General features: G+C 37.4%; 1 protein-coding gene across 1 annotated transcript in view; it reads left to right on the top strand.

The window, feature by feature from the left end:
- The window catches only part of USH2A (usherin), a 398,473-nt gene that overhangs the window by 13,856 nt on the left and 360,205 nt on the right, over positions 1-24,412 (top strand). The window contains exons 3-4 of the mRNA XM_075707636.1: positions 21,598-21,733; positions 23,174-23,237. Coding sequence (XP_075563751.1) covers positions 21,598-21,733; positions 23,174-23,237 — 200 coding nt within the window. The remainder of the gene's footprint in view (positions 1-21,597; positions 21,734-23,173; positions 23,238-24,412) is intronic.

Here is a 24,412-nt window from a genome sequence, read left to right on the forward strand (position 1 = left end):
TGGTTGTCCTGGTTTCAGCTGGGATAGAGTTAACTTTCTTCCTAGTAGCTGGTGTAGTGCTGTGTTTTGGATTTAGTTCGAGAGTAACATTGGTAACACACTGATTTAGTTGTTGTTAAGTAGTGCTTAAACTAGTCAAGGACTTTTTCAGCTTCCTATGCTCTGCCCAGGTGCACAAGAAGCTGGGAGGGGACACAGCCAAGGTAGTTGATCCAAACTGGCCAAAGGGCTATTCCATACCATATGACGTCATGCTCAGTATAGAAACTGGGGTGAGTTGGCCAGGAGGCTATGATCACTGCTTGGGGACTGGCTGGGTATTGGTCAGTGGGTGGTGAGCAATTGCATTGTGCATCACTTATTTTGTGTATTATTATTATTTTCCCTTCCTTTTCTGTCCTATTAAATGGTCTTTATCTCGATCCACTAATTTTACTGTTTTTTCCAGTTGTCTCCCTCATCCCACTAGGGAGGGGGAGAGTGAGTGAATGGCTGTGTGTTTAGCTGCCTGCCGGGTTAAACCACAACAGTGCTATATTGTTGACAGAGCCATTTGCTATCCATTTCTTTGCTTTTTATACCCAGTAAACACTTGAGAAAAGTAATCCTTGAAAAGTTCTGCTGAAGTAAGTTGAAGTGGATTTGCAACAAAAGTGAATTTTTACCATTATTTTTTTTTCTGCTCTCCAATTAATATGACTTATTTTTCTCTAATGATGTCAGCCTTCATTTTCCACTGCTTATGATTTGTAAAGGAACTTATTTTTTTGTTTTGCAGTTTCAAACAGTTTTGTTTGTTGGTATTTTTAAGGCCATAAATTGTGGATCCTGTTTCCTTGAAATTACTGCCCCCATTGTAGTTGATCTCAGTTGGTAAGGATCAAGTCCTCCAGGCTTCTGAAAGTTTTAAGAGTCCTTCTGTGTGTTTGATCTTGATTTAATTGTATTTGTCACTGTATGTTTTTAGGTATATACTAGCAAAAACTCTGATTGAAGGTACACAGTGGAGTGAAGGATATGTAGCCTTAACTTAAGAGTCTAATACGCACTGAAGTGAAACCTCAGGAAAACTGGTGTTTTACAAAATTAAGTTTTAAAGAAATAAAAAAAATTGAAGCATAGTAACGCATAATTAAGGCCAGTTGTGTACCTCATTATCTCTGCATAGTGATACCAATATCAGATTTGTGCCACTTCGTAACAGCAGCTCCATTATGTGTTTTCTTTTTCAGATTCACTGTTAAGGGTCTCTCACTTTCCCTTTGATACTTCAGAATTTATTTAACCAATTAAAAAGAGTGGAATTTAAACATGAATTTTCAGTTACAGCCAAGGCTGCTGAAACAGGAGATTCTTTGAGAACATGTCAGATTGATGTATTTGTTTCATATTTAGTGTCTGCAATTATAAAAATAATCTTTTTTACTAACCTTTATTTTGCCTGATCATATCTATGTAACTCTGCCATGTTTTGGCAGACTATAGCACATTAAAAGCTTTAGAAAGTAAGTTTAAAATCTAAATGCAGAGAGGTAACCATGACTGAATTACTCTCCTGGGAGGAAAATGCTCTTAGAGTGCCTATTGAAATCAGCATTATCATTTCAATACATGTCAAATATGAGTCATTTCCTAGTTTAGGCAAAATTTCTTTATAAATCTTTAAATCTTCCAGTTCTTTCAAGAAAAGGTTAAAGTACTTATGATTTAATGAGACCGCTTTACATCATAACTGTTTGACTATCAAGAGAAAACTTGTCCCTTCTAATTTGTGAAATCCTTTTAATTTCTGCACAAGTTTTTGAATACTTTGAAATTTATATTAAAAGCAAAGAACCTGAAACTTAAAAGCAGGGAGGAAAACATTTACTCTATATAGTCTCTGTGTATGTATTACTAAATACGAGGTATTTTAAACTGCTGTTCCCTAAGTTTAGCACGGACATGAGAAAGCAAGGAAAATCACTTTGATCTCCTGTTTGAAGTCATCACTTACTATCTATTAGGAGCAGTTTGTCAGTCCCAAGACAGGAGAGGAGAGTTTGCATCAGTTCTACATATTTGAGCTTCTCGTCTATTAATTGCAATTGTGTGTTGAAAATATTTAGCAGGATGCAGTCTGTCCATATGGTTGGTGCTATGCTCCCAACAGACAGCAGAAACACAGTCTGTATCATGTATTTGAGTGTCTGTTTAAAGGACTGCTCATAGAAGCAATGAGCATAGCTCTCTTGGCAACTGGTTCATCATTTAATCTGCTACGGTTGCAGGCCATTCAGATACTGCTGCTGAACATGCAGCCTTGGGGTTCTTTGATATTGGTAACTTGCTGAAGTCCTGTTGTGGTGCTTGCCTCTTCTTCTCCTGGTCCATGGGTATTAGGATGTTGACTCTTTGTGTTGATTTGAAAGGTCTTGTTATAACTTCAGCTCCTTGGGAAACTGGGATATTTCCTAGATGCCTCTATCTTCACTTACACTACCTCTTAAACTACTTCCTTTCTTGCCTGAATATGAGTTCAGGCAAGTTCTTGCATATTTGCAGATTTAGATTTACAGTCTAACAGCTGCCTGGGAACACAAGACAGGGAACTTCATCTGGGCCAAGATTTTAATTTCAGAGAATGTGCTACTCTAGAATTGGGGTGGGGTGTTTTGTTTTGGGTTTTTTTAATTAGAAAGTGACTTTTAGTCTTCCTATGTATACCATAATTTTTTTAGGATAATTAATAGCTGTGAATCAAACTTCTAGTGGCCATTGTAATATGCAATACATCTATTTCTGTCATGTAGTTACAGTACATAAAATATCATTTGTAAGTGTATTTTTTGTTGGAAAAAATGTTTTTTAATATTGTGGTGGCATGTGAATCTAAAAGGTATGTCATATCATATGGAAGCAGCTTGCCTACTTGGAGAATGTTTTGAAAGGTAAAGAAAAAACAGATGTTCTTCAAGTGTTCAAATTCAATATTAAGAATAATAGTAAAAGTTGCATAACTAGAGTTAGAAGACCTGAGAGAAAGAGCTGTGTCCTGTTCAAGAGCATCTTGTGAACTCTAAACTGTGGTCATTGGAATCGACTATTTTCAGACTGCTAGAAATCTGGAGCCTTACTAGGGGAAACATAAGCAAAAAAATATTGTTTAAACTAGATAGCCATTGATTCTGAACTAATCTTTTAAATACATGTTTATGTACACCACTTCTAAGTAGGTTTCCACATATGTATTGCTTGGTGTAACTTTAGGTACACTTCTGCAAGCTGTATGACTGCTCTTGCCTTTGTACGTTTGTGCCCTTGAGTTGTGTAGGGAGCAAAGTTTGAGAGATTGGAATTAGCTGTGTGTACCTGATATGGCTGTTGATATAAAACATCAAGATGACACTCACAGGGTACATCTACATTATCAGTTTTGTGTGTGGGAAGAGTTCTCTGATACAGGTTTGCCTTCTGTCTATTTGGAGCCTTGTGTTACGCAAGAGCACTGCTGATAAGCTTGATTTTGATTCCTTTCTGGGGAGACCAAACTTGAAGTTGTACACTGGAGTATCACCATCGAGAGCACACCACTTGCAATGTGGGTAGAAGGTCCTCCAGAAGGCAGTTCTTGTCATGCATGGTGTGTGAGCAGAAAACTGGCAACTGGTTTGAACTTCTTTGCTGGTAAAGATGGGTCACAGATATTGAACCATTGTCCTTCCCTCTTTATGCTGTGCCAGTTGCTAAGTAGATGTATTCACAAGATACTTGAAACTTTTTTGATAAGAGTCTAAAAACTTCATGAGTACAGCCAAATAGAGCACCTTCTGCTTTTCCTGGTTATTTTTTTTTTTTTAAAAATAGTACATTTGGTTCACATTTCTGTAGCTTAAAGACAGAGACTTAAGTCAGAAGTCTGATCAAGAAATGGAAGATAAAACTTTCAGATTGTTCTTTACATAACCCCCATTATTTGTGTGTGAACTGTCATGTACATCTGGCATTATCACCTGTACATGCAGCAAATGGAAGGTGACGTAAATTACATGTGTAGATCCCGTACAATGCAAAATCTATACGTGTTGTTGGCAGTCCATAGGAGGAGTCTTCTGGTAAGTCTTCATGTATCATTTTCTTATGGAAGCAAAGAATATTTCCTGGCACTGAACAACTTGTCAGCTTGGCTGGAAAGTAGTAAGTTCTGGAATGGAAGAGGAGGAAGAAATGTCCGTGTATCTCATTCCAATACCTCAGCTCAATAATGCCATAATTTTTGCATTGTTTAAGAACTGCTGTGTTTGTTTGACAGTCTGTCTATATAATTTTTCTTTGAGTACAAAAGAAGAGTAGATGCAAAGAAACAGCTTTCTTTTCGATACATCTCTGACCTGTTTTCTGACAACCAATATTTTTGATGTTTCTTAAGCTAGACTGTATTGAATAGCCACTGAGTGACCTATTTTTAGTTTAATAGTCTAGTTCTTTTTTTATCATTTATATTTTGGTATTCCTAGTATCTTGTGGCACCGAGTTCCTCATATGCAATTATGGCTGGATGAAATTATTCTTTGTTTTAAATGTGCTGTCTGCTAATTTCTTTTGTCAGTTACTTTCTATTTATTGTTCTCATGCTATTTGATATTTTGGTTATAGAACTTGATTGCATGTTATAATTGTTTATAAACTGGATCTCTCCTTATATTGAAGCCATTCTGCAGTTCGGTCATCCTCAGTCATCTTTTCTGAAACTTTTGGGGCTATACGATTATAATTTTGGGGATACAAGGGTCAGAACTCCACTTGTTATTCCAGACACTTTGCACCATAAATTTCTAAACAATGAAGTTTTGTCATTTTGTTCTTAATTTCTTTCCCAGTGAGGAATGTGTTTCCTCTTTGACATTGAGCATTTTGCTCATTAATAGATGAGTATCTACAAAACTCCAAGACCACTTTTTCTGACCAGTGACGCTTCAGAACTTAATGTTATGTTTACATAGTTAAGAATATTTTTCTCATGTCTATTACTTTGTGGTTAACACATTTAGTCTGCTACTTCATTGCCTGTTCCTTGAGAATCTATCACTAACCACTGTTTTCAAGCCTATGCAAAATGCTAAATAGCAGAGATGTTGGAGTTACCTACTGACAAACTTCTGTCTGTGTGAAAAGTGCACATTTAATCTCTACCAAATTTGAAACCTTTCTGGAAAACCAGTATATGATATTGGTCAATTTTTCCTTATCCGTTTGCATCTTAACTACTTCAAAAAACTCAAAAGGTGGATCTTGATTTCCTTCCACAAAAGCCATGTTGCCTTTTCCCGTATACAATATTTATTCATGTGCTTTTCCAACCAATCCACCCTGTATAGACTTGATTTGATGGATTATGAGAACAATTGCTCCAAGACCTGGTCATGCATCATGTCTGTAATTTTAATTTCTGCATTGTTCTTTGATCTGTGCAGGGCTGATTGAAAACTGTATTTTCTGTTTCTGCTGTTTTTCTGATCTCGCATTAAATCTGAAGGTGCTGGTTTTTATTTTCTTTCTTAAAAAATGGGCTGGAATTTCAGCTTCTGTTGTTATGTTTTAATAGAGTTAACTGATTTACCTTATCAAAATTTGAACTTTTTTTTAAGGTATAGCAACACTTTTTTCAGTGGTATGATCTATGTAATTCCCGACATTCAGGTTCAAACACCTTAGGCTTTTGATTTCAGACAGGCATATTTTGTCATGGTCTACAGTCTACCTGCATGCTTAGTTAGGACTTTTTTTTTTAGATACTTTAATTTTTTCCCTAAACTTGACTGGTTTCTTTCCTAATTTGATAAAGAATTGGCCCTATATGGGTATAGGAGAAGCTTACCCTTCTTTGATTCTATCTATTCCAGAAAAGTGTCTCAATTCTGAATTGACCTAAATTTCTTTTCCACGCACTGTTTGCTCAGTTGTGTGTAGAATCATGCAACCTTGCTTGTCTGACCCTTTGTGATACTGGCAGCATTTCAAGCAATGGCACTGGCTTTGATCTTCTCCCTTCTGAATTAAAGCCAAAATTTTTTCCTCTTGAACCTCTCCTCTCTCCAGTGGCATTTAAGTATACCATCACTGTTGACTCTGGTTGTAGATGGCCTATATATCTTGTGAGGTTCACTGTCGTTGTACCTGTAGGCAAATCAGCATGTGATATTCAGTGGCAGCATAGATTAAACTATCAATATTGCTCCTAATCTGAAATTCTTACCCTGAAGACTTATCCTCAGTACTCACAGATACGTGCCTTTCTCTTTCTCGCTTGATGCCTGTGTCCCATGGGACTTGGGTGGTTCTTGGAGTCAGGACTGGTCAACAGAAAAAGTCATCTCTCTGAGCTTCTCTAGGTGGCCTACTTGAGTCTTGATAGTAGATACTCTGTCTCTTCAAGTTGCTACTTATGCCTTATACATGTACCTCTTGTCTGTAAGGCAGGTAATTATGTATGTAACAGGTCAGTAAACTGGATTACCGCTCTTCTGCTGGACTTGTAAGTGCATCTTATATTCGAAGGGCTTTTATCCTTTTCCTTAAATTGTGTTGGCATCCACATCTTTGCCGTTGATCAGTAATCTCCCTGGCCTTTCTGTGCCTTAACTTGAGGCCTGTATACTAAAGTGCACAGGAAGCCACCATGAAATTTCTGAGCAGCCTCCTCTGGTCCTCCCAGGGCCCATCTCCAGCAAAATGTGGTTGAAGGAGCTGCTGCATAGACTTTTCCCTTGAGGTTTTTCTGAAAATAAGCTACCAAAATGCAGCCCTCCTAAGTCAGGTTTGGTGTATGTTCAGTTAACGGCGCAGTTTGGATCTAGTGCAAAGCTTTGCTGGTAAGATGCTTAGGAACTCTGGAGAAAAGCAGTTATTAAAAAAAGAAAATTGAAGATTACAGTGAATTGTCATCAAAAAAGTGTTGGAGAGTTACAGTACAAAGGAGTAGTTGGATGACCGTTTCTAAACGAGTTTGTGGTGGAAGGAAGCAAGCAGGGCACAGAAGAGGAGGGAAGGACCTGAAGTAAGGTTGGTGGGAGGAATATAAAAGGAATCAAAGGCAGAATTTTGTGGATCCTTGACTATGAAGAAAAACTAAGCCTTGAAAGAAAAGATGAGACTTTACTTGCAAAAATCCCTTAACTGGATGCATGGAACTTTTGTGGCAAGGCATTCAGAGGGCAAGAATAATTGCTTTCTTCTTATGTAAATCATCACAAAACGAGACAGGGGGATGGATTTTCAACCTTCTAGTCCCAGCAGAGCTGTTCAGCTGTTGTAGAACCAATGTATTCTTGCATTAAATTTGGGAATGACTTACAAGTCCCAGAACTGAGCAGTGCAAAGTGGTGCAAAATTCTTTACAAATAATAGGTTCAAAAGACTAGAATTTAATCTACAGCTGATAGTGTAATACAGGGTTAATAACTGTACATTATTAACAACTCCATTTGTGTGGGTATCTGCTTATTCTTTGACTAGTGAAGCACAGAGACTTTATTCAGAAGGGACGTTTCATTTGACATCTACATCTCATCCCTAATTTACATGATTACAAGTAGTTCAGGAAAATTCAGAATCAGTGGTTGTGCTGTATTTTAAATGGAGGGGGCAGAGAGAAAATGTGCATTGTTATGAGATTATCTAAAATGTACTTTCAGACCTTTTGTTTCAATTAATTTTGGCAAGTCTATTTTATGTAACTGTTTTAGCTGCTAAAAAGCAGCTTGTTGAATCCTTAATACTTGTCTCCTTTCATGTTACTATAGTGATCATCAGATCTTGGATCTGATTTGTTCTGTGACTTGGGGAAAATAGAGTCATTATGCAGCAAGAAAGCAATTGTTCTCCATGTATTTTCAGATCTGATGACTAGGATCCTTTTATTATGTTTTATTGTTTGGAACTCATTTGCAGCACAAGAGTCACTTGTTAAACCTTTCGATGTAAAAAGAACAGAGATTGATCAATGGTTAAAATAGTAGTTAGAGTAAAGCTTATTTGTTAATTACTTTAGTTTTTAACAGAATCTGTATTTGCAATCTTGAGCTTTCGGGTCCTCTCTGCTATTCTCCTGCCCAGATATGTTTATTCTGTCCTGAGGCATCAGTAATAGATTGATACAGCTCTACTGACATAGACAATAAAGAATATTTTTCATTGATACAGTGCCAGTTGAGGTAGAAAGTGGCAGAGCTCTAGTTAACCATTTTAATATTACTTCGTAGTACCGAAATACTGGTGAAATACTCACCAAAAAAAGATTAAATGAAAATTGCCAATCCATAATTGGAATGCGTACTCTGTGGCAGAAGGATCACTAATCTGATTCAAATGTTTATTTTAAAACAATGTTTACTTATTTAAATGGTAATTATTTAAAAATACAGACCATTTCGAAAGCTGTCTGTTTTTGCATTGATTTTTCTTTGTCTTTGGCATTGTTTATCAGATAATTGACAGTGTGAGTTATATCACTCAGTTTTTAACAGTACTAAAATTACCCTTCTCCAAAACATTAATGACATACATGATTCTTATTTTGGATTCTTCTTCTTGCTCTTACTTGCATTTTTGCATCTTTAAAGGCTTTATTCATGAAATAGCTTTTAGTTTTTCATAAGCCTGTAAACCACCTTATGGTCTGCATGCCAGTTGCTTTCTGATTTCATAGTTTGGGGTCAAATTTGTATTAATACATAGCTTGTTCTTGAGCAGAGAGTTAATTCCTTCAGGAGCACTCCAGGGTTCCATCTCTTTCTTTCCCTTCTGCCCCCCCCCCCCTTTTTTTTTTTATTTATGTTATTTTTCAGGGAACTCAAACTGAACTAGTGGATCTATGCACAAAAAGAAAGACTTGGACTGAAGGAAAACTATTTCCCGTGGAGAAGGGATTAACATTGTAGGAGACAGTGGAAGTGTAAAGGAGGGCAAAAAGAAAAGCTAAATATCTCTTATACAAATGCTAGGAGCATATGTAATAAGACTGCTGAATTGGAGTGACGTGTTTTCAAGGATAAGAAAGATATTATTGGAATAATAGAGACAACCAGGAAAATGAAGGGGGATTTAAAATGCCAAGATACACAGTTTTAGTGAAGGGAGAGCTAATCTAAAACTGGAAGAGATGTTACAATATTGCTGAGGGATGATACTCAATCTGCAGTAGTAAACACCTCCCCCCTCACCCCCCCATTTTTTTCCCCCTTCTTTTTAAACTAAGTTCAGTGGTTTGTGTACCAGGTAAGGACAATTTAATGTAGTTGCAATTCTTGGCTGTTGCACTAGACTTACCAGAAAAAAAGCCCAAGCAAAACAAATATTTAAGACATAAAACCAGGTCCCTAAGAAAACCAAACTTTGATCTGAAGAATGCTGGGGTATTGAGAAGGAGACAGTAGGAAGAGAGATTGTTAGAGATCAGTTAGGATATTGACTGTGTTAAAACTACAGACGAGAGCATGTTTCCACTGTTGCTGTAAGGTTGTTGCCTTTATACTGTTATTGAAACAGTATAGAATATTGTCACTGTTGTTATGGAAAGACTGCAAATATAAATCTGTATATGGAGATAAGAAACAAAATCAAATGATCATAAAATCATGAGATTTGAGATGGTCATGGGGTGGGGGTATGTGCTAGATGGAGGAAGCAGCCCTAAAGTTATTGATTTTAGCAAAGCTAACTTTGAACGAAAGCAAAATGCTCCTGGGATTTTTGCCTGCAATCCTGTGATGAATGGGAAATCCACTCCACACAAGTAGAGAGTACATAGTGTGTAAAACTCATAGAGAGACTGCAATTAAAATTCATCCCAGTTAAGTCAAGAAAAGGAAAGGCCAATATGGGCCTGAGGCAAAAGAAGGAAAGGCAAAGAGACAACTTGCCCCTCCCGACCTTATGCTTTTTCCTTCTCCTTTGCTGTTCTTTACCATTTCTTCTACTGTCCCTTTATCCTCTCCAGCCCTTCTGTTTTAAGGCAGTTCTGTCACTGTGGTCCCCTGATGAGGTTTCGTCCTCAAGTCTCTGTTTTTTGTACGCTGGATTTCTTAGAGCATGGACATAACTGTTCCTAGTGCTCATAATGTGGGCACGAGTCTCTCTCCCTCCTTCCCCCCAAAATACTTACACTGTGCATCCCCTTAAACATGGTTGCAAGCTGCATGTAGCTGACATATTTCCTCTTCCCCAGCTTCCTTTATCTGTTTATGTCTCTGCCATGATTTCAGTTCACTGTATGGTGAGGGAAGGAATGACACAGCAGGAGCTGGGGAGGGCAAGCAAGTGGGTACATAACTCATGTAGACAGTGGGGCTATATGAAAATTTTTATAAAAAGACGCTGTGCTGGAGCATCCACCACTGAAATGGCAGGAGTTCTCTGAGAGAGAAGGGTCAAATAAGCACATAGATGTTTGCAGGTGGTGTTCTTTTGTGCAAAGTTAGGACACAAATCGAGTCTTCTTTTGGGACCCAGTATGCGAGATGCTTTATTGTCCAACATCCCACATACACACAATATCAGACATCTTTCAAGGTGTAAAGAACAGCTGTGAGGAAGAAAGTAAATTTAACATATTTGAGGTCTGAGTCTCAGCAGGTGTAAAATGGAATTGCTGAAGCTGAAGGCAGTTTATAGTAGCTGAAGATCTGGCCCTTAACTAAAGCAAACAGTTTGAACAAATTTTGATCTGGCATTTTATTTTTAAAAAGTGAACAAAGATGATGATGGCAAAAGTGGATTTCGGAGAGAGATTTAATGGGACAGTGATGAAAGATTGAGTAGTCTTTTTCTCTCGGTCAATCTCTATTCTCTTTTTCCTTTTTTTTTTTTTTAAAGTCACAGTGATTTGTTAACTGCACAAATTAGTAACAGGCAGAGAGGATGACTATGTGGTCTTATGGCATCCAGCTGATGACCAGTTTCTGAAGATGGTATGAGGGATCATAAAGTTTAGTTCCATGTGTATTGTGATGATAGTTGCATCTATATTTAAAGCTTTCTGTCACTGAAGCACTCTTGGTGTTGTCAGATGTCTATTGGACTGGATGAGCTGCAACTTCTTGCAATTGAATGTCAATAAGACCAAAGCAATTTTGGTTGATTCATAGCACCAGCTTAAGCATATTCACTTGCACGGATTACATTTGACAGATAGTTACCTTCAGCTGAACTCTGTGGTTAGAAGCCTTGGTATACTCTTGACAGTGAGCTTAGAGCTGATGCCTTATGTTTATTTCATATCCTGTTTTTGCCTTCCTAATACTGCATGTGTATGTCTACATTTAAATAAATTCACAGCTGAAGTACTAGTCAGTCCACTTGTTATCTCTGGAAAGAATGTTGTGATGAGTCAATTTCAGTATTTAAAAAATGGTGTCTTTTCCCATTTAGGCAGTTTTAATTTCAAAAGCCATCTAATTGAGGATTTTTTTTTTTTTATCAGGAACTCCTGGAAAAGTGTCTGTCAAAGTCTAACAAGTAAAAGAAAGAAAAAAAAAAAAGAGTAGAGGATAAAACCAAAGATGATAAAGTATTATTCCTTTTGGTATGTTTTCCTGGTATTCTGCCAGTTTGCTGGCCTGCAGAAAAATGTATTCAACACAAGGTGTTCTTACCCTGTTATATTAGTGAAAGTTAAAATCCTCTGGATTCTGCAACAAGATTGTGCAAAGTGTCATCAAATACTGATGTGTGTGTGTGCATCCCCTACAAATCTTGTAGAGAAAGGCATCTTTCCAGGTCTTTTCTTGTAATGATCCTAAAATAGTCTGGGTTAAAATACAGTTTAATTCACTGATTTGGTTAGTTGATCCTGCTTATGGGGAACTTAAGTATACTGAAACTTAATTTGGAGCATACTGAAGAAGAATTACTTTTGAATTATTTCAAACCATTTCCCCATGCAGGCTCCCAGTCAGCTTAAAGCAGCATCCTGATTTTGAAGAAAAAAAAAAAATCAGTGATTTAATGCCAAATAGCTTGTGCATATACTGTTCCCTCTCACAACTTCAGTTCCTGTTTTTAAAGGCTGAAGGTGATTTTCCTATAGAGCTTAAGGAGGTGCTAAAAGGGAGCCTTTGGAGTTTTTCCTTCCTTCTCTCAGTGAAGAATAGGAATGCAGCATCCTTGAATTTTGATATGAATGAACTAAAAATAAAATACTTAATAAATTAAAACCATTTGTAGTTGTGTGTTTTGGCTAGACTGGCACACTCTGGTGAGAGGTCAGAGTTGACTTCATGTTTTTGGCTGTGGTTAGATAATGAATCCCAGCCTAGAACTATGTTGGCAGGGCTTCCTTCTAGAAATGACACAATGGTTGGAAGTAAAGGAATCTCCCCTAACCATAAATGCTAACTTAAGCATGTTTTTTAAAAAAAAATCATCATAATAAAGTCCCTGACCACACTGTTACTTAAGTCAGTGGTTGCAATGAATGGCCCCAAGCCCTCTTTGGTTTTCTTCTTGTAAAATGCTCTTTGGCCTGGGAACTAAAGATGTGTGAAAAGCATCACATTGAAACCTACATAGCTGCCAGGGCTGCAGCTTGCCTCTATCTTCTTGTGCTCTTTTCCTTCAAGCTTGCAGCCAAGTTGCTTCAAAGGCTTGAAATAGAGGGGTAGGTAGTACGTTTGGGTTTGCTTAGAGGTGCAGGGTTCTTACACCTTAAAAACTTCAATTTTTTGCTATGTGACGGCAGGGTAGGACTTGAATATGGAAACACAGGAATTTAGAAATGTGAATCAAGTCATTTAATAATAGCAGGTAAAATAAATTTTATTATGTGTGTATCTTTTGCATTTGCTTTAAGATGATGGGCAAACAATCTAAAAACAGCACTGCAGACTTTAAGTAACTGTAATAGCTATATAAAGGTAGTACTCCTTTTCTCCTGTACTTGGTAAGAAATAGAAATGCATTTGAAATTGAGACAGGGTTCTAGCTGAAGCAGCACCAAGCTCACTGGCAAACTCATCAGGAGGTTCTTTTTACTGGTATAGAAGGTACCATTTGTCTGTCAAGTGTTATGCAGATAATTGTCTGAGCTGGCTTGTCCTCCTGGATATTATTCTTTAATTTCCACACCCCTCCCTCCCCTCCCATCCCCCATCCCTATTAACATGGTTATTAGTGTCTTTTTTGGTCTGTTTGAGAACAAGATCCCAGACAAATTCCTCCTGACATATTCTTGTTCTCATATGTTTGCTACATAAATTCATTATCTCTTGCCAAGCTTTAGATCTGCCAAGTTCCCTCTGTGTTGTCTCAATTTTCATTCAAAAAAAAAAAAAAATTGCAAAGAGCAAAAGACTGAAAGTGAAGTCTGTTTTTTTCTTAGGGTTGTAAGCTTTGTCTCTGAGAGGGGGAAAAGTGTTTAAAAAAAAAAAAAAAGGGCACAGGGAATTTTGATGTAAGACATCTGCCCAAACATCCCTAGCAATAATGTCATCGCTGCCAAAATGTACTTACGCTACAAAAATGTATGATAGTGCTTATTCCTGTATTATCCATTCAGCTAAGGTTTAAATTTGGGTTAGGCTGCATGTGGTATGTTGTAAGGAGAGATAAGCAATGTAAGACTGTATGAGCAGGCTGTGCACCAGTGCCGGTGAGTAATGTGTGGAGGTGGTTGAGTGTGGTGTGGAATCCTGACGCATCTGCAGAGGTTAAGCTGTGGAAACTATCCCACCTCTTTATTTTCTAAAGCAGTCATAAGGTGGCTGACAGGGAGATCGCCTAAAGGCTTGGGAGGAGTAGAGGAATTTTGGGATAAGCCATTTATTTTGTTCCCTGTTTGTATTAATGTTTGAGAAAAATAGTCCTTGGGGGCATGGAATCTGCTCCCACCTGTATTCACTACATTTTTTGTGGTTTGTTTTTTGTTTTTGTTTTTTAACAAAAAAAAGTGGTAAATGTAAAATGTAGTAGATTAAAAAGGAGAAATAAAAATTAGTAGAATAAGGCAAAATAAGAATAAGGCAGAACTGGGGGGTAGGAAAGGAGCCTTTAAGATGGATGTTCACGATGTGTAAATTCTGCAATTTATTCAGTGAAGGAAGGTGTTGAATTGTGGCAGAAAGTTGTCTGCTATTTCTGATGCATCAATTTATGGGCACATAGATGCCCAAATTTTAAAAAATATGTAAAATGCAGCATTACGGTTTTTGGTTGCTAGCTCTGCTTAAGTCACAGCTGAAAGTAAACTTGGATCCATGCTAATGGTTTCATACTTTCCCCCTCCCGCCCCCCAAAATTCCATTTGTCCACTTAGTGGTATGGACTTGAGCAACACAGACCTTTCCTCTTCACAGAAATTCACTTACGAAATATTAAAGCTGTGTAGAAGCCTTGCAACTACAGCTTTGCAAATTGCAAGATTTGCAATTATGCAGGAAATACCAAAATGCATACCTGTGTGCATCTCATCTCTTTGATATGCAAAACCCCTTTATTGTATCTTTTATTAACTGTTACACATTTATTTCACACCTGCTTTTGCAGAGTAGAGATGTGAACCCACATCTGTCCCCCAGTAGTAGAATATGCTGTATATCTTTATAGGAGCAGGCAAAAAGAGCCTATTTAGACAGGTTGAAGGTGAAAAAGATTTTTATGCTCAAGTTTCTGATTAGACCATTATAGCAGCATCACTAATTCTCCTCCTTCCATCTATTGTCTTCCCTCATCTGTTGTCATCAGTGACCACTGTTGATTTGTTGACTCTATTAAAGTATTCAAGGAAGCCACAGGCCTGTCATTTTGGTCATAGCCTTAATCTGTTTTCTCACCTTGGGAGAAAATGTGTTAATACACTGTCTGTTTCTATAGAATGAACTCATTGAAAAAGTTCCTGATGCAACAAATCTGCAATACATTTAGAAGGAAAAAAGGTTTTCTGAATCTTGGTTATTTTAACAGATAGCAAGCTATGTTTAGGTAGCAACTTCTATAAGAATCATACCAAATTAAGTTGTGGTAAGCAATTGCAATGGTACGTTGTGTAGTAATTTTTGAGCTGGATGAGTTGCAACCTCTCCTGATTTCTCATAATCTCTGATTCCTCACTATTTCTGAATGATTAAGCAAATAATTTATGCTAACTTCTGCTTTCATTTACATCTCTGTAAAGTCTGTGTAACTTTATTGATTCTGGAGTTGCTTTAGCTTTTACAGCAACTAAGGGGAGGGGTCGTTTCTGCCAGTTTGCTGATCTGGATTTTTTTTTTTAATGCCTTACAGGTAAATTGTATAGCTTCCTAATTGCTCTTCATAAAGCACTTCCAAATTCTTCATATGGTGTATCACCTTCTTTATAATAATAAAAGTATTTCTATTTCTGAGAAACTTCTTGCTGTGCAAATAGAATTTATTTAAAGGATAAACTAATACAAACTTGTTTGAGTTTTCTTAGTTTATTTTTTGTTCGCTTATTTGGAGGAGAGTTTTCTTGTTTTCTCATATTTGAGAAAGAGGCTTTATGTTTCAGTTTGTACTTAATTTTTAAATGTAGCTTGCATTTGCAGCTAGCTAAATTTGCTTTTTTTAACTTAGAAATTAGCTTTTTTAAAAAAATTTTATTTTGCAGATACCTGATATTTGGACAAATCTTTTTCACTGTCTGGTGCATATCATAGATCCCTGAACTACTTTTTCATCTTATTTGAAAATGGTGGTGTACATTACATGTACTGGAATGTATTCCGTTTCCTAGTGTTTATCTGAAGATGAGTTTTTGGTCCTTGTCCTTGTTTTATATGTGTCGGTCATTCCTGCCCCTGCCATCTGAGATTTTCTTTGATGGTATAAATAGCCTTAAGAGATGAAGTTACAGCTGAAGTGTTTGCCATCACTAAGTTGGCTGGATAACTAAATAGGCCAGGGTTGGTATCATTTGGCTTGAATGACTGGAAAAGATTTTTTCTTTCATTTTTGGTGCCAGAGTTCTCTCTGTTGTGGAACTCCTCATTTATGGCCTGCAAATCTGGGAAAAAAGTCCATCTGGTTTCTTCATCTGTCTTGCCAGACACTGTGATCTGGTTATTAGAACAATAGATGATGAGAAGAAACTTTAAGATTAAATCGTATTTTATGGTTACTAGAAGCTATGATGAATAAGAGTAAAAAGAATGTATATTTAACCAGCAGAAGAGATTAATGTTGTCTTGAAATAACTCCCCTTAATTTATCTGTAATATTTTAATAAATCTTTCTTTTGTGTCATTAAATATTGGGATAGGAAAGATCACCTAAAGGGAAAGATTGTACTTACTAAAAAACAGGTATGTCTTTGGAACATGTAAAAATTATAAATTCTAAAACATTTGGGGAAGAGACTACCGCATCTGTTAGTTGTATGTTATTTAGTGCAGTGGAGTTTTGATCTCTGGTTAGTGATCTTGAGCTGTGCTATGATATATTTAGGTATTCTTTATTTTCTTTTTTTAATGGAACATAAAGGATTCTCTTCCATGTCTTTCCTTCCTATCTTATTTATTAGAAATAATTTTGCACAAGGTATGTGGGTAGTATTAATGTTAGGACTTATTTTTAACAGAAAAATCTTAATGATGCCAAAACACCATAGCATCCACTGAAGAACAATTCACTTAACTTCATTTATTTTGGCTGAAATGATGCAATTCAGTTCTACATGGAAGAGACTAAAACTGTTTCAGTTGCCTTTATATATATATATATATATATATAAAAATAACAGGACATTTTGATGACAGGATGATTAATGTGTGTGAAGAAAAAGTGTATGTTGCTTAAATGTGCCAGATATCGCACATGTATGTTGTGATGTAATATATGTGTGTGTTATTACCTGAAAGCCAAAACTTTGTAGATTCAAGTCTCAGAATTCCCCTAAATTGGCTTTGGCTTCGAAAGTATATAACCGTGTCTTGATATCCAAAATGTGTTCTGCCTCTGTGTTGAAGAAGAATAATATTAGGCTTTTTTTTTGAAAAGCATATTGATAGTTTTATTGAAATACTAAATATTTTTATTATACCTGTTATACTATTTATTTATTTATACATTTATTATACCTTTATACTTTATACCTGTTCAAGGCTTAAAAACAAAAAAGAGAGAAAGAAAAACTTGTGGTATTCTTGAATCAATCTATACAGTGGGTGCCTTTGGGGGAACTACAAGTTTTTGCATTGAAGGAGCAGCTATACAAAATCATGTAGAAGAAATACATGGAAAGCTACTAAATGTATAGAAACCATGGCTGGCTGATGAAGTCTCTGAGCTGTTGGTGGTTTGCTGTTCAAAGAATATTGAGGAGCAGCATCATATGTGCTTACCATGCTTCTATATGCTCCCCTGCTTCTGCTTTTTGCTATAGTTAGTCCCTCAGTCTTAGCCAGTGTGACTGCTCCAAGTCCAGTATTAGGTTGTGATGCTTCTTTTTTTTGCCACACAGGTTACTGCAATATAGTGGAAGCTTCTATTAGCAGTTAATACATGAAAATACTGGCTTTTGTTTACATGGCAGCTCTGCCTGATCCAAACCAGGTGCCCAAATCCATGTCAAATTTCATTGTTATGTTTTTGTGGGTAGGGTCTGAGTAGCACAGATCTTTAGGTGAGAAAATAAACAATTGTAACGCCTTTTCTGTCCCTGTCTCATTTTATAAGCAGTAGCTTGTCCTTCAGTGTGTCCTCGTTCATTCTGCACTACAGTGACCCATAGGGTAGGGAATTTTTCCTAGGTAGGAAGTGGTTGGATTTGGTGTTGCTGGCTGTGATGAGCAATTGGCTTCTGATGAAGGATCATAAGAGCTTCATTTGGGATGCACTGAAGGAACTTGTCTATCAGCTCACTGGCCCAGCACCTCTCATCTTTGAAACTCTTCTGGATCATAACAAGAATGCTATTAGCGGAAAGATTGTGGATATCTTTCACCATCTCAGTTCACCATCAAATGGATTTTCCATTGCTTGGAATTGGTATTAGGCTCTGCATTGGCAGAGGCTAATGTAGCTGCAGAGTGAATTTATCTTAGTACCTAATCCTTGCCACCTCCCTGTGAGGTGATTTGCTAAGTATTTGACAGATGGGGAAGCACGGGAGGGAGAGATGGCTTCAGAGCTGGGATTAGAGCGCTGATGTCCCAGGCTTCTGGTCCTGTACTCTACACAACCAGGAGGCCAGCCTTTCCTACCCATCTCCTGTTACTCTCTTGGGGCAAATTCCTACAGAACATTATTAATAAAGACAACAGGGGAATAATCCTATTGTCCTAGTCAGGAGTGAAATTCATCTTTTATTTCTGTGGTATTGTATGCAATTTAATGCTAACGGTCAGGAGACCTTAAATAACCACATCAAACAGCCGATTCGATGCCAGCCTTCCTTGTTATTTAGCTTAGTCTAAACTGACACCAAACTTTGAGACATTCCTCTCCTCCCACAGTGGAGAGCCGCTGGGATTTTTTTATACCACACATGGTTTCCCTCCTACATTTTCCTCCCATGTCAGATATTCATACCCCCTTTAATAACCAGCAGGGGGATCATTACATTGAGCTACTGCCAAATGCATAATGACTGCTGCCTTTGCCTTACACAGTCACTGCACTACTGATATCCAATTCAGCATTGTAAAGTGCTTAGGGCTACCTTGGGGATGTGCTATATTAAACCCAACTATTCTAAATCCTATTTAATACAAAGAGATTGGGGGTGGGGGAGGGGGGAGGGAGATTTAAAATTGTTGTTAGTCACCTATTTTCAACAAGTAAAAATACCTGGTAATTTAGGGCCCAATTCGGTCACTCTTAAGTCATAAATAGTCCCACTGATTTTAGTAGGGGTGCATGAAGGTGAGCACTCTGCTTACCACTGTGGGAGGCAGAGTCGGGTCCTATAGAAGCTGCAGCTGAGACGGTAAGTTTGCAAGGAGCAGATGGGGGTGAGTGCGCCCATTTCTGAATTCCACTTACAAATGTTTTACAGTGAAAACAGGAAAGCGGAAACATGCTTCATATCTGACTAAAAATAAAGGTACTCTTAAACTTGTAAAAGACAACATTTTTATTTGAATGATATGACAGAGCTGCCACAGGAGTGTTACCTGCTATAAAGAAAGCTTAAGAATTATTACCTTTATTAGACCAGTGACACTGAGCTTTAGCCATACATTTCTAACTTCTGTCCCTCTACAGAGACAATTTTCTTTTCTTAAATAAACTGTCATGCTAGTGTTAATATATTGTTGGCTCCCTCATACTCTGAGAATACTGCTGATATAAAACATGTATATGTTAGATTGGTAATAGTATCTTTAGTGTAGCTGACTAGAACAAATGTGTTTCCCTCATGGCTGTGCTAATGTGATAAAGGAAAATTGGCTGTTCATCAGCTTTTGGCTGGGTAAAGACAGTAGAGATGGAACCACATTCTTTTTTATGCATTAATACCACTGAGAACTTTTCACTAGTTATATTTCATGTGCGGGCATGTTGTGCAAAGATGTTGTAAAACATGAGATAATGCTACAAATAACAAAGTAGAAAAGCCTGTATCTTTTATGATGATAACAGTCAAACACCAAATGACAGTAACAGGCTGTAAAAAATGTGATGCAGAAAAAAAAATGCAATGTAACCACCATATACACATATACTTAGGCTCTTGCAAATAGGGCATCAGATGTTATAGAGGGCTTTGAATTAAAATTAAATAAAAAACTGTTGTATTTAGGTCATTGATGTGTCAACACAGAAGATAATTTAAAATGGAGAGATGTATTTTGAGTGGTGAAACTCATATGCAATAACTTTTTGAACAAATCTCAAGGCTTAGTAATTATGATAATAGCCTTCAAATTTCCATCAGTGGAAGGGCAATAAATATTCCTGTCTAAATTTGGGAAATATTGACTGAATCTGGAAATGGCAATAAAGCTCAGCATGCATCTGTATGTTTGAAAGTGCAGTTTAAGGAGGAAAAATTAATCTGTACAATTTTGTGTGAAGCCTAAATAAAAAAGAAATCTCCAAACAAACATCTCCATCTCATTTTGTATTTTCTTTCTTAAAATACTGATAGACTCATGTTGCCTGAGGCACTGATGCTGATCATCTGAGCTCAGATTTATAGGTAATTGTGTCTGTTTATCTTGGTCTGAAATTTGAAAGACTTTATTGGTGGAATAGCATTGCGAGTGCTTATATGGTCGTTTTCAAACTGATATTTTTTTCAGGTTCTGGCTTTCCTCTTTGCAACAAATTATTCTGGCTTGTAAACCTTCTGTTTGTCTTCACATATATATTGTTCTTATGGAAGCAGTTATTCTAGGTTTATTTTGTTTTGATTAGCATGGGTATCAAGACAGGCTAAAGCACTCTAGTTTTATTTGGCCTCTCTAGACACAATTCACCAGGCATCCATATCTGCAAAATGGCAATAATGCTCTGTAAATTGGCAACAACAAAAAGATGTTTCAAAATCTGAAGGCTGCTAAGCTCTCATGCAAAATAAGCCTTATGCAAGCTAAATATTGCTAAAAATCAAATAATTTCAGTTTTCCAAATAAATCACTTTCTGAAATGAGATGAAGTTTATTCAGTAAACAATTCCACAGAGTTCAAAAGTTTTGAATAAGTTGAGCTTAGTTTCTATAATTAACTTCATTAATGGGAAGCTGACTGTAGCCGCTATGCCTCCAGTTTTCATTTTGTATGTACCTGGAATTTTTAAATGAGTATTGAATTTCATAAAAAATGTAAGGCTGAAAGCCACTCCCATGTTGTTAATACTTTTCTAATTTTATGTAACCTAAACATGAGGATTTTTAATGCAAAAAAGTACTTTGTAAAAGCTGAGCATCTTGTGACTTTGTGGAGCTGGGAGAATGCCATAAAGTATTTCTATGAACGTTAGCTCAAATTTAAAATGAATTGGCAGGGAAGGGAACGCTTGCAGAACACAGTACCCTGGAGTGCTGGCTGAGTGCATATTCCTAGCCAAGGGTTCCCTTGATGTAAGGGAATTACCCACTGGGTGTAAAGCAGATGTAGCCAGTTTCTATACCGTTCCCTTCAGCCCTTGTAGAAAGAAACATGCTGGGGTTATGGAGGCATTTTGGAGGGGTGTTAGGGGCCTGGCTGAAACATGCTGCGTTTGGTTATCCTGAGTATGGTAGATAGCCCCTTGAGGCCCATATGAGCTGATGTGTATGAGAAGAGCTCTGACAGCTATAGCATGTGCCCATGGCCTGAAGTGGTGAAGTAGCTGTAACCAGCCTCGTACCTTGTGAAACAGACCCTTCTCCTTTTCTTCTCTTCCCCCTCCCCACTGGATCACTGTACTGTAGATTCTTCTTTGATTTTAACCACTGTAGAAATGTTACACTCTGTGCATCTGAGTGATGATCTTATTAACTGGATTACTAATGAATGGATGGCAAAGAGCTATCTACTTTCAGTAGGCACCGAAAATAAAGACACACAGTGAGTCCGTCGAAGTAATATTAATAGTTAATCAGTGATAGATGCAACGTATAGAGAAATCAGTGATTGCATAATGAAGCATGTGTTTGTCCATTTGCATTGATTCTATAGGTGCATCACAGCAGAATTAGTTTCTTCTTGAATGGCTGGGAAGATGACAACACACCTTTTGATTCAAGGATTCTTGTGGGAGCAGTTGCAGATACTAGTGCTGACGGTACACTGCAAATTGGGCAAAGTTTCACAGGTAAATGGTGTATTTCAGTGGCATGCACTGGAATATTGAAAATAAGATGTGCATGATGTGGTTAAAAAAAAAGTGTGTGAGTCATTTTAAATTATCTGTATGTAGAGAAGTAATAACTTCCTGCAGGAGAAAATTCCTATTGCACAATTAGCTTTCTCAAAAGATTGGCTGAAAGATAGAAGTTTGGTAGGTGATCATAGAATCATAGAATGCTTTGGGCTGGAAGGGACCTTTAGAGGTCATCTAGCCCAAGCCCCCTGCAGTGAGCAGGGACAGCTTTAACCAGATCAGGTTGCTCAGAGCCCCATCCAACCTCACCTTGAATGTTTCTAGGGATGGGGCCTCCACTACCTCTCTGGGCAACCTGTTCCAGTGCTTCACCACCCTCATGGTAAAAAATTTCTTCCTTATATCTGGTCTAAATCTATTCTTCTTTAGTTTAAAATTATGATCCTGTAGGTTCATAATTTATTCTATGTGTTACTGCATATAAGTAGGTTTTCCTGCATTCTCCAAAATGTAGATCTGTAAAGTGACACATTCCATTAATTTATGCTCATAGTTTTTCTGAGACAATATATGAAACTATTTCAGAATGGTGGGATTGTGCATGGCCACTAGATTACACTCCTCCCCAGTGTCAGGAATAGAGCTGAAGACTTCTGTCTGTTCATGTTCTTCAGTTTTATCAATACTTATGTAAACCACTAGCAGAATAAGAACTCCTCAGCCTCTAGTAATGCCTGATATTGTTACTCTTCATCTACATCTAGAAATTTATATGTACTCCAGCATGACATGATCATTGCAGAACAGCTGGGGGATGTTTTGTTGCTCTCCACAAATTCTTGGCTTTGCAGATGTAAGAACACTGACTATTGCTCTTCAGGAACATGCAGATTTGAAGCTAACTCCTAAATACAACTATATGTCACTTAACTTTATTGTGCTCTTGGGCAAGAAAGTCATTCTGTGCCCCATTTCTTAAAGCTTGTATTTGGAAATGTGTTTTTTTTCTGATTTTGATTCTGAATACTGGATAGCTAATAAATGTATAAAAGAAAGGAATATTTTTAAATGCTTTTTATCTTTATTGTATAAATTGATAGGTACAGTTGTACCTACTGTATCTCTTCTCTAATTAGAGGTGGCACATGGACTGGCTCATTACTTCTGTCTAATGAGCCGATCCTTGTGCCACCTCTCTAATCAGAAAAGAGATAGGTACAAAATGTTCTTATAAAGTTATTATAAATCATTCTTTTTTATCAAAAAAATTAAGTCACTGCCCTCCATAGTTTTGTCCACGTCCAAGATGGTTTCATTCAGGAGGGGTAATTGTGCAAGAGAGATCTCCGAGTACTGAATTAAAGGTGCTCTCCTGCAGTGCAAAGCTGCGTTCTGCTCAATAGATTACTTACTTATAGTATATTTTCTTAGGTTTAGAGCAATTTGTTGGAAGAATGCAAGATTTTCGATTTTACCCAGTGGCACTTACAAACAGGTAAAGAACCTTTGTTTTTGTAAAAAAAAAAAAAAAAAAAAAAAGAGTGCGGTGAGAAGAAAGAATAGATAACAATATGTTTATTTCCTGAAGTATAGCGCTTTCCTGGTCTCTCCTTTAGATGATTGCTTATGATGATGTAGTTTACTGAACCTCATTTCAAAGATGACTTTTAATCTGCAAAATCTTGAGTTAAAATACATTCAACAACTTAATGTGTTTTGCTTTTGAACTGTTGCCTAGATATAGCTAGTACATTTAGTAGTATATGTAGTGCAACTCAACACTCAATAATAAATGTGTGCTTTCCTTGTTATTGTTTTCCCTTTTACAACCTTATTAAGTGGTCTTGCAGAGAGTAGATCCAGTTGCTAGATTTCAATGCTCATGAACTATCTAGGTGTTATCAGCTCATCATAATTCTGACATAATAGTGAGTGCTGATAAGCTAAGTCCTGCTGGATGAGACTTGCCAAACTTTCCCACATCTCCATGTAATCTGTGGGGTGAGGAAGGGAACGTAGTTGGCCAGTCCAGTTTAGATCACTTTAATACTAGCGATCCAAGTTGGCACTCCCAACTGGTCAGCATGCTGGCTTCATGGCTGCGAGCTTGGCTCCTGTGCTTAGCCGTTCCTTTCCTCAGGTTTCAGCTTCCCATGGTATCAGAGGTCCACAATGGGTATTCTTGATGCTCCCTGCACCCCACGCACACGCCCCTACCCCGAGGTGCTATTGTCTTAGTTGTTCATTGCTTTCTATATTAGGTTGTCACCATAAACTGCCAATGACTTCGCTAGCTCAGCCCACATAGCCCTGCGCAATTGCTTTGACTTCTTCCATCCCTGAGGCCAAATTACGGTTGCCACTGCAATTTCTGTTGCCCTGCAGCCTCCCTTCCTAGTGCATTACAAAGAAATGTTACCTTTGTTACCCAGCTCATGCTGGATTAATCTAGTCCATTCAAGCTGGCCAAAAGTAGTCAGGTCCTATTTGTCTGTGTGGTGCTTCTGGGTAGGCTACACACAGTGACACTCATGACTGCAGACCTCAAGGTTACTTAATGATAATCTTTCAATAAGATGTAGAGCAGTTTCCTTAGGAGCTCAGCTGTCTGCAGGACATTACAGTGAACTGAGCTCCTCTGAATGTAAAGCGTTAATATGAATCTGAATT

The sequence above is a fragment of the Pelecanus crispus genome, chromosome 3 (genome assembly GCF_030463565.1).
Source record: "Pelecanus crispus isolate bPelCri1 chromosome 3, bPelCri1.pri, whole genome shotgun sequence".
NCBI classification, from domain to species: Eukaryota; Metazoa; Chordata; class Aves; order Pelecaniformes; family Pelecanidae; genus Pelecanus; species Pelecanus crispus.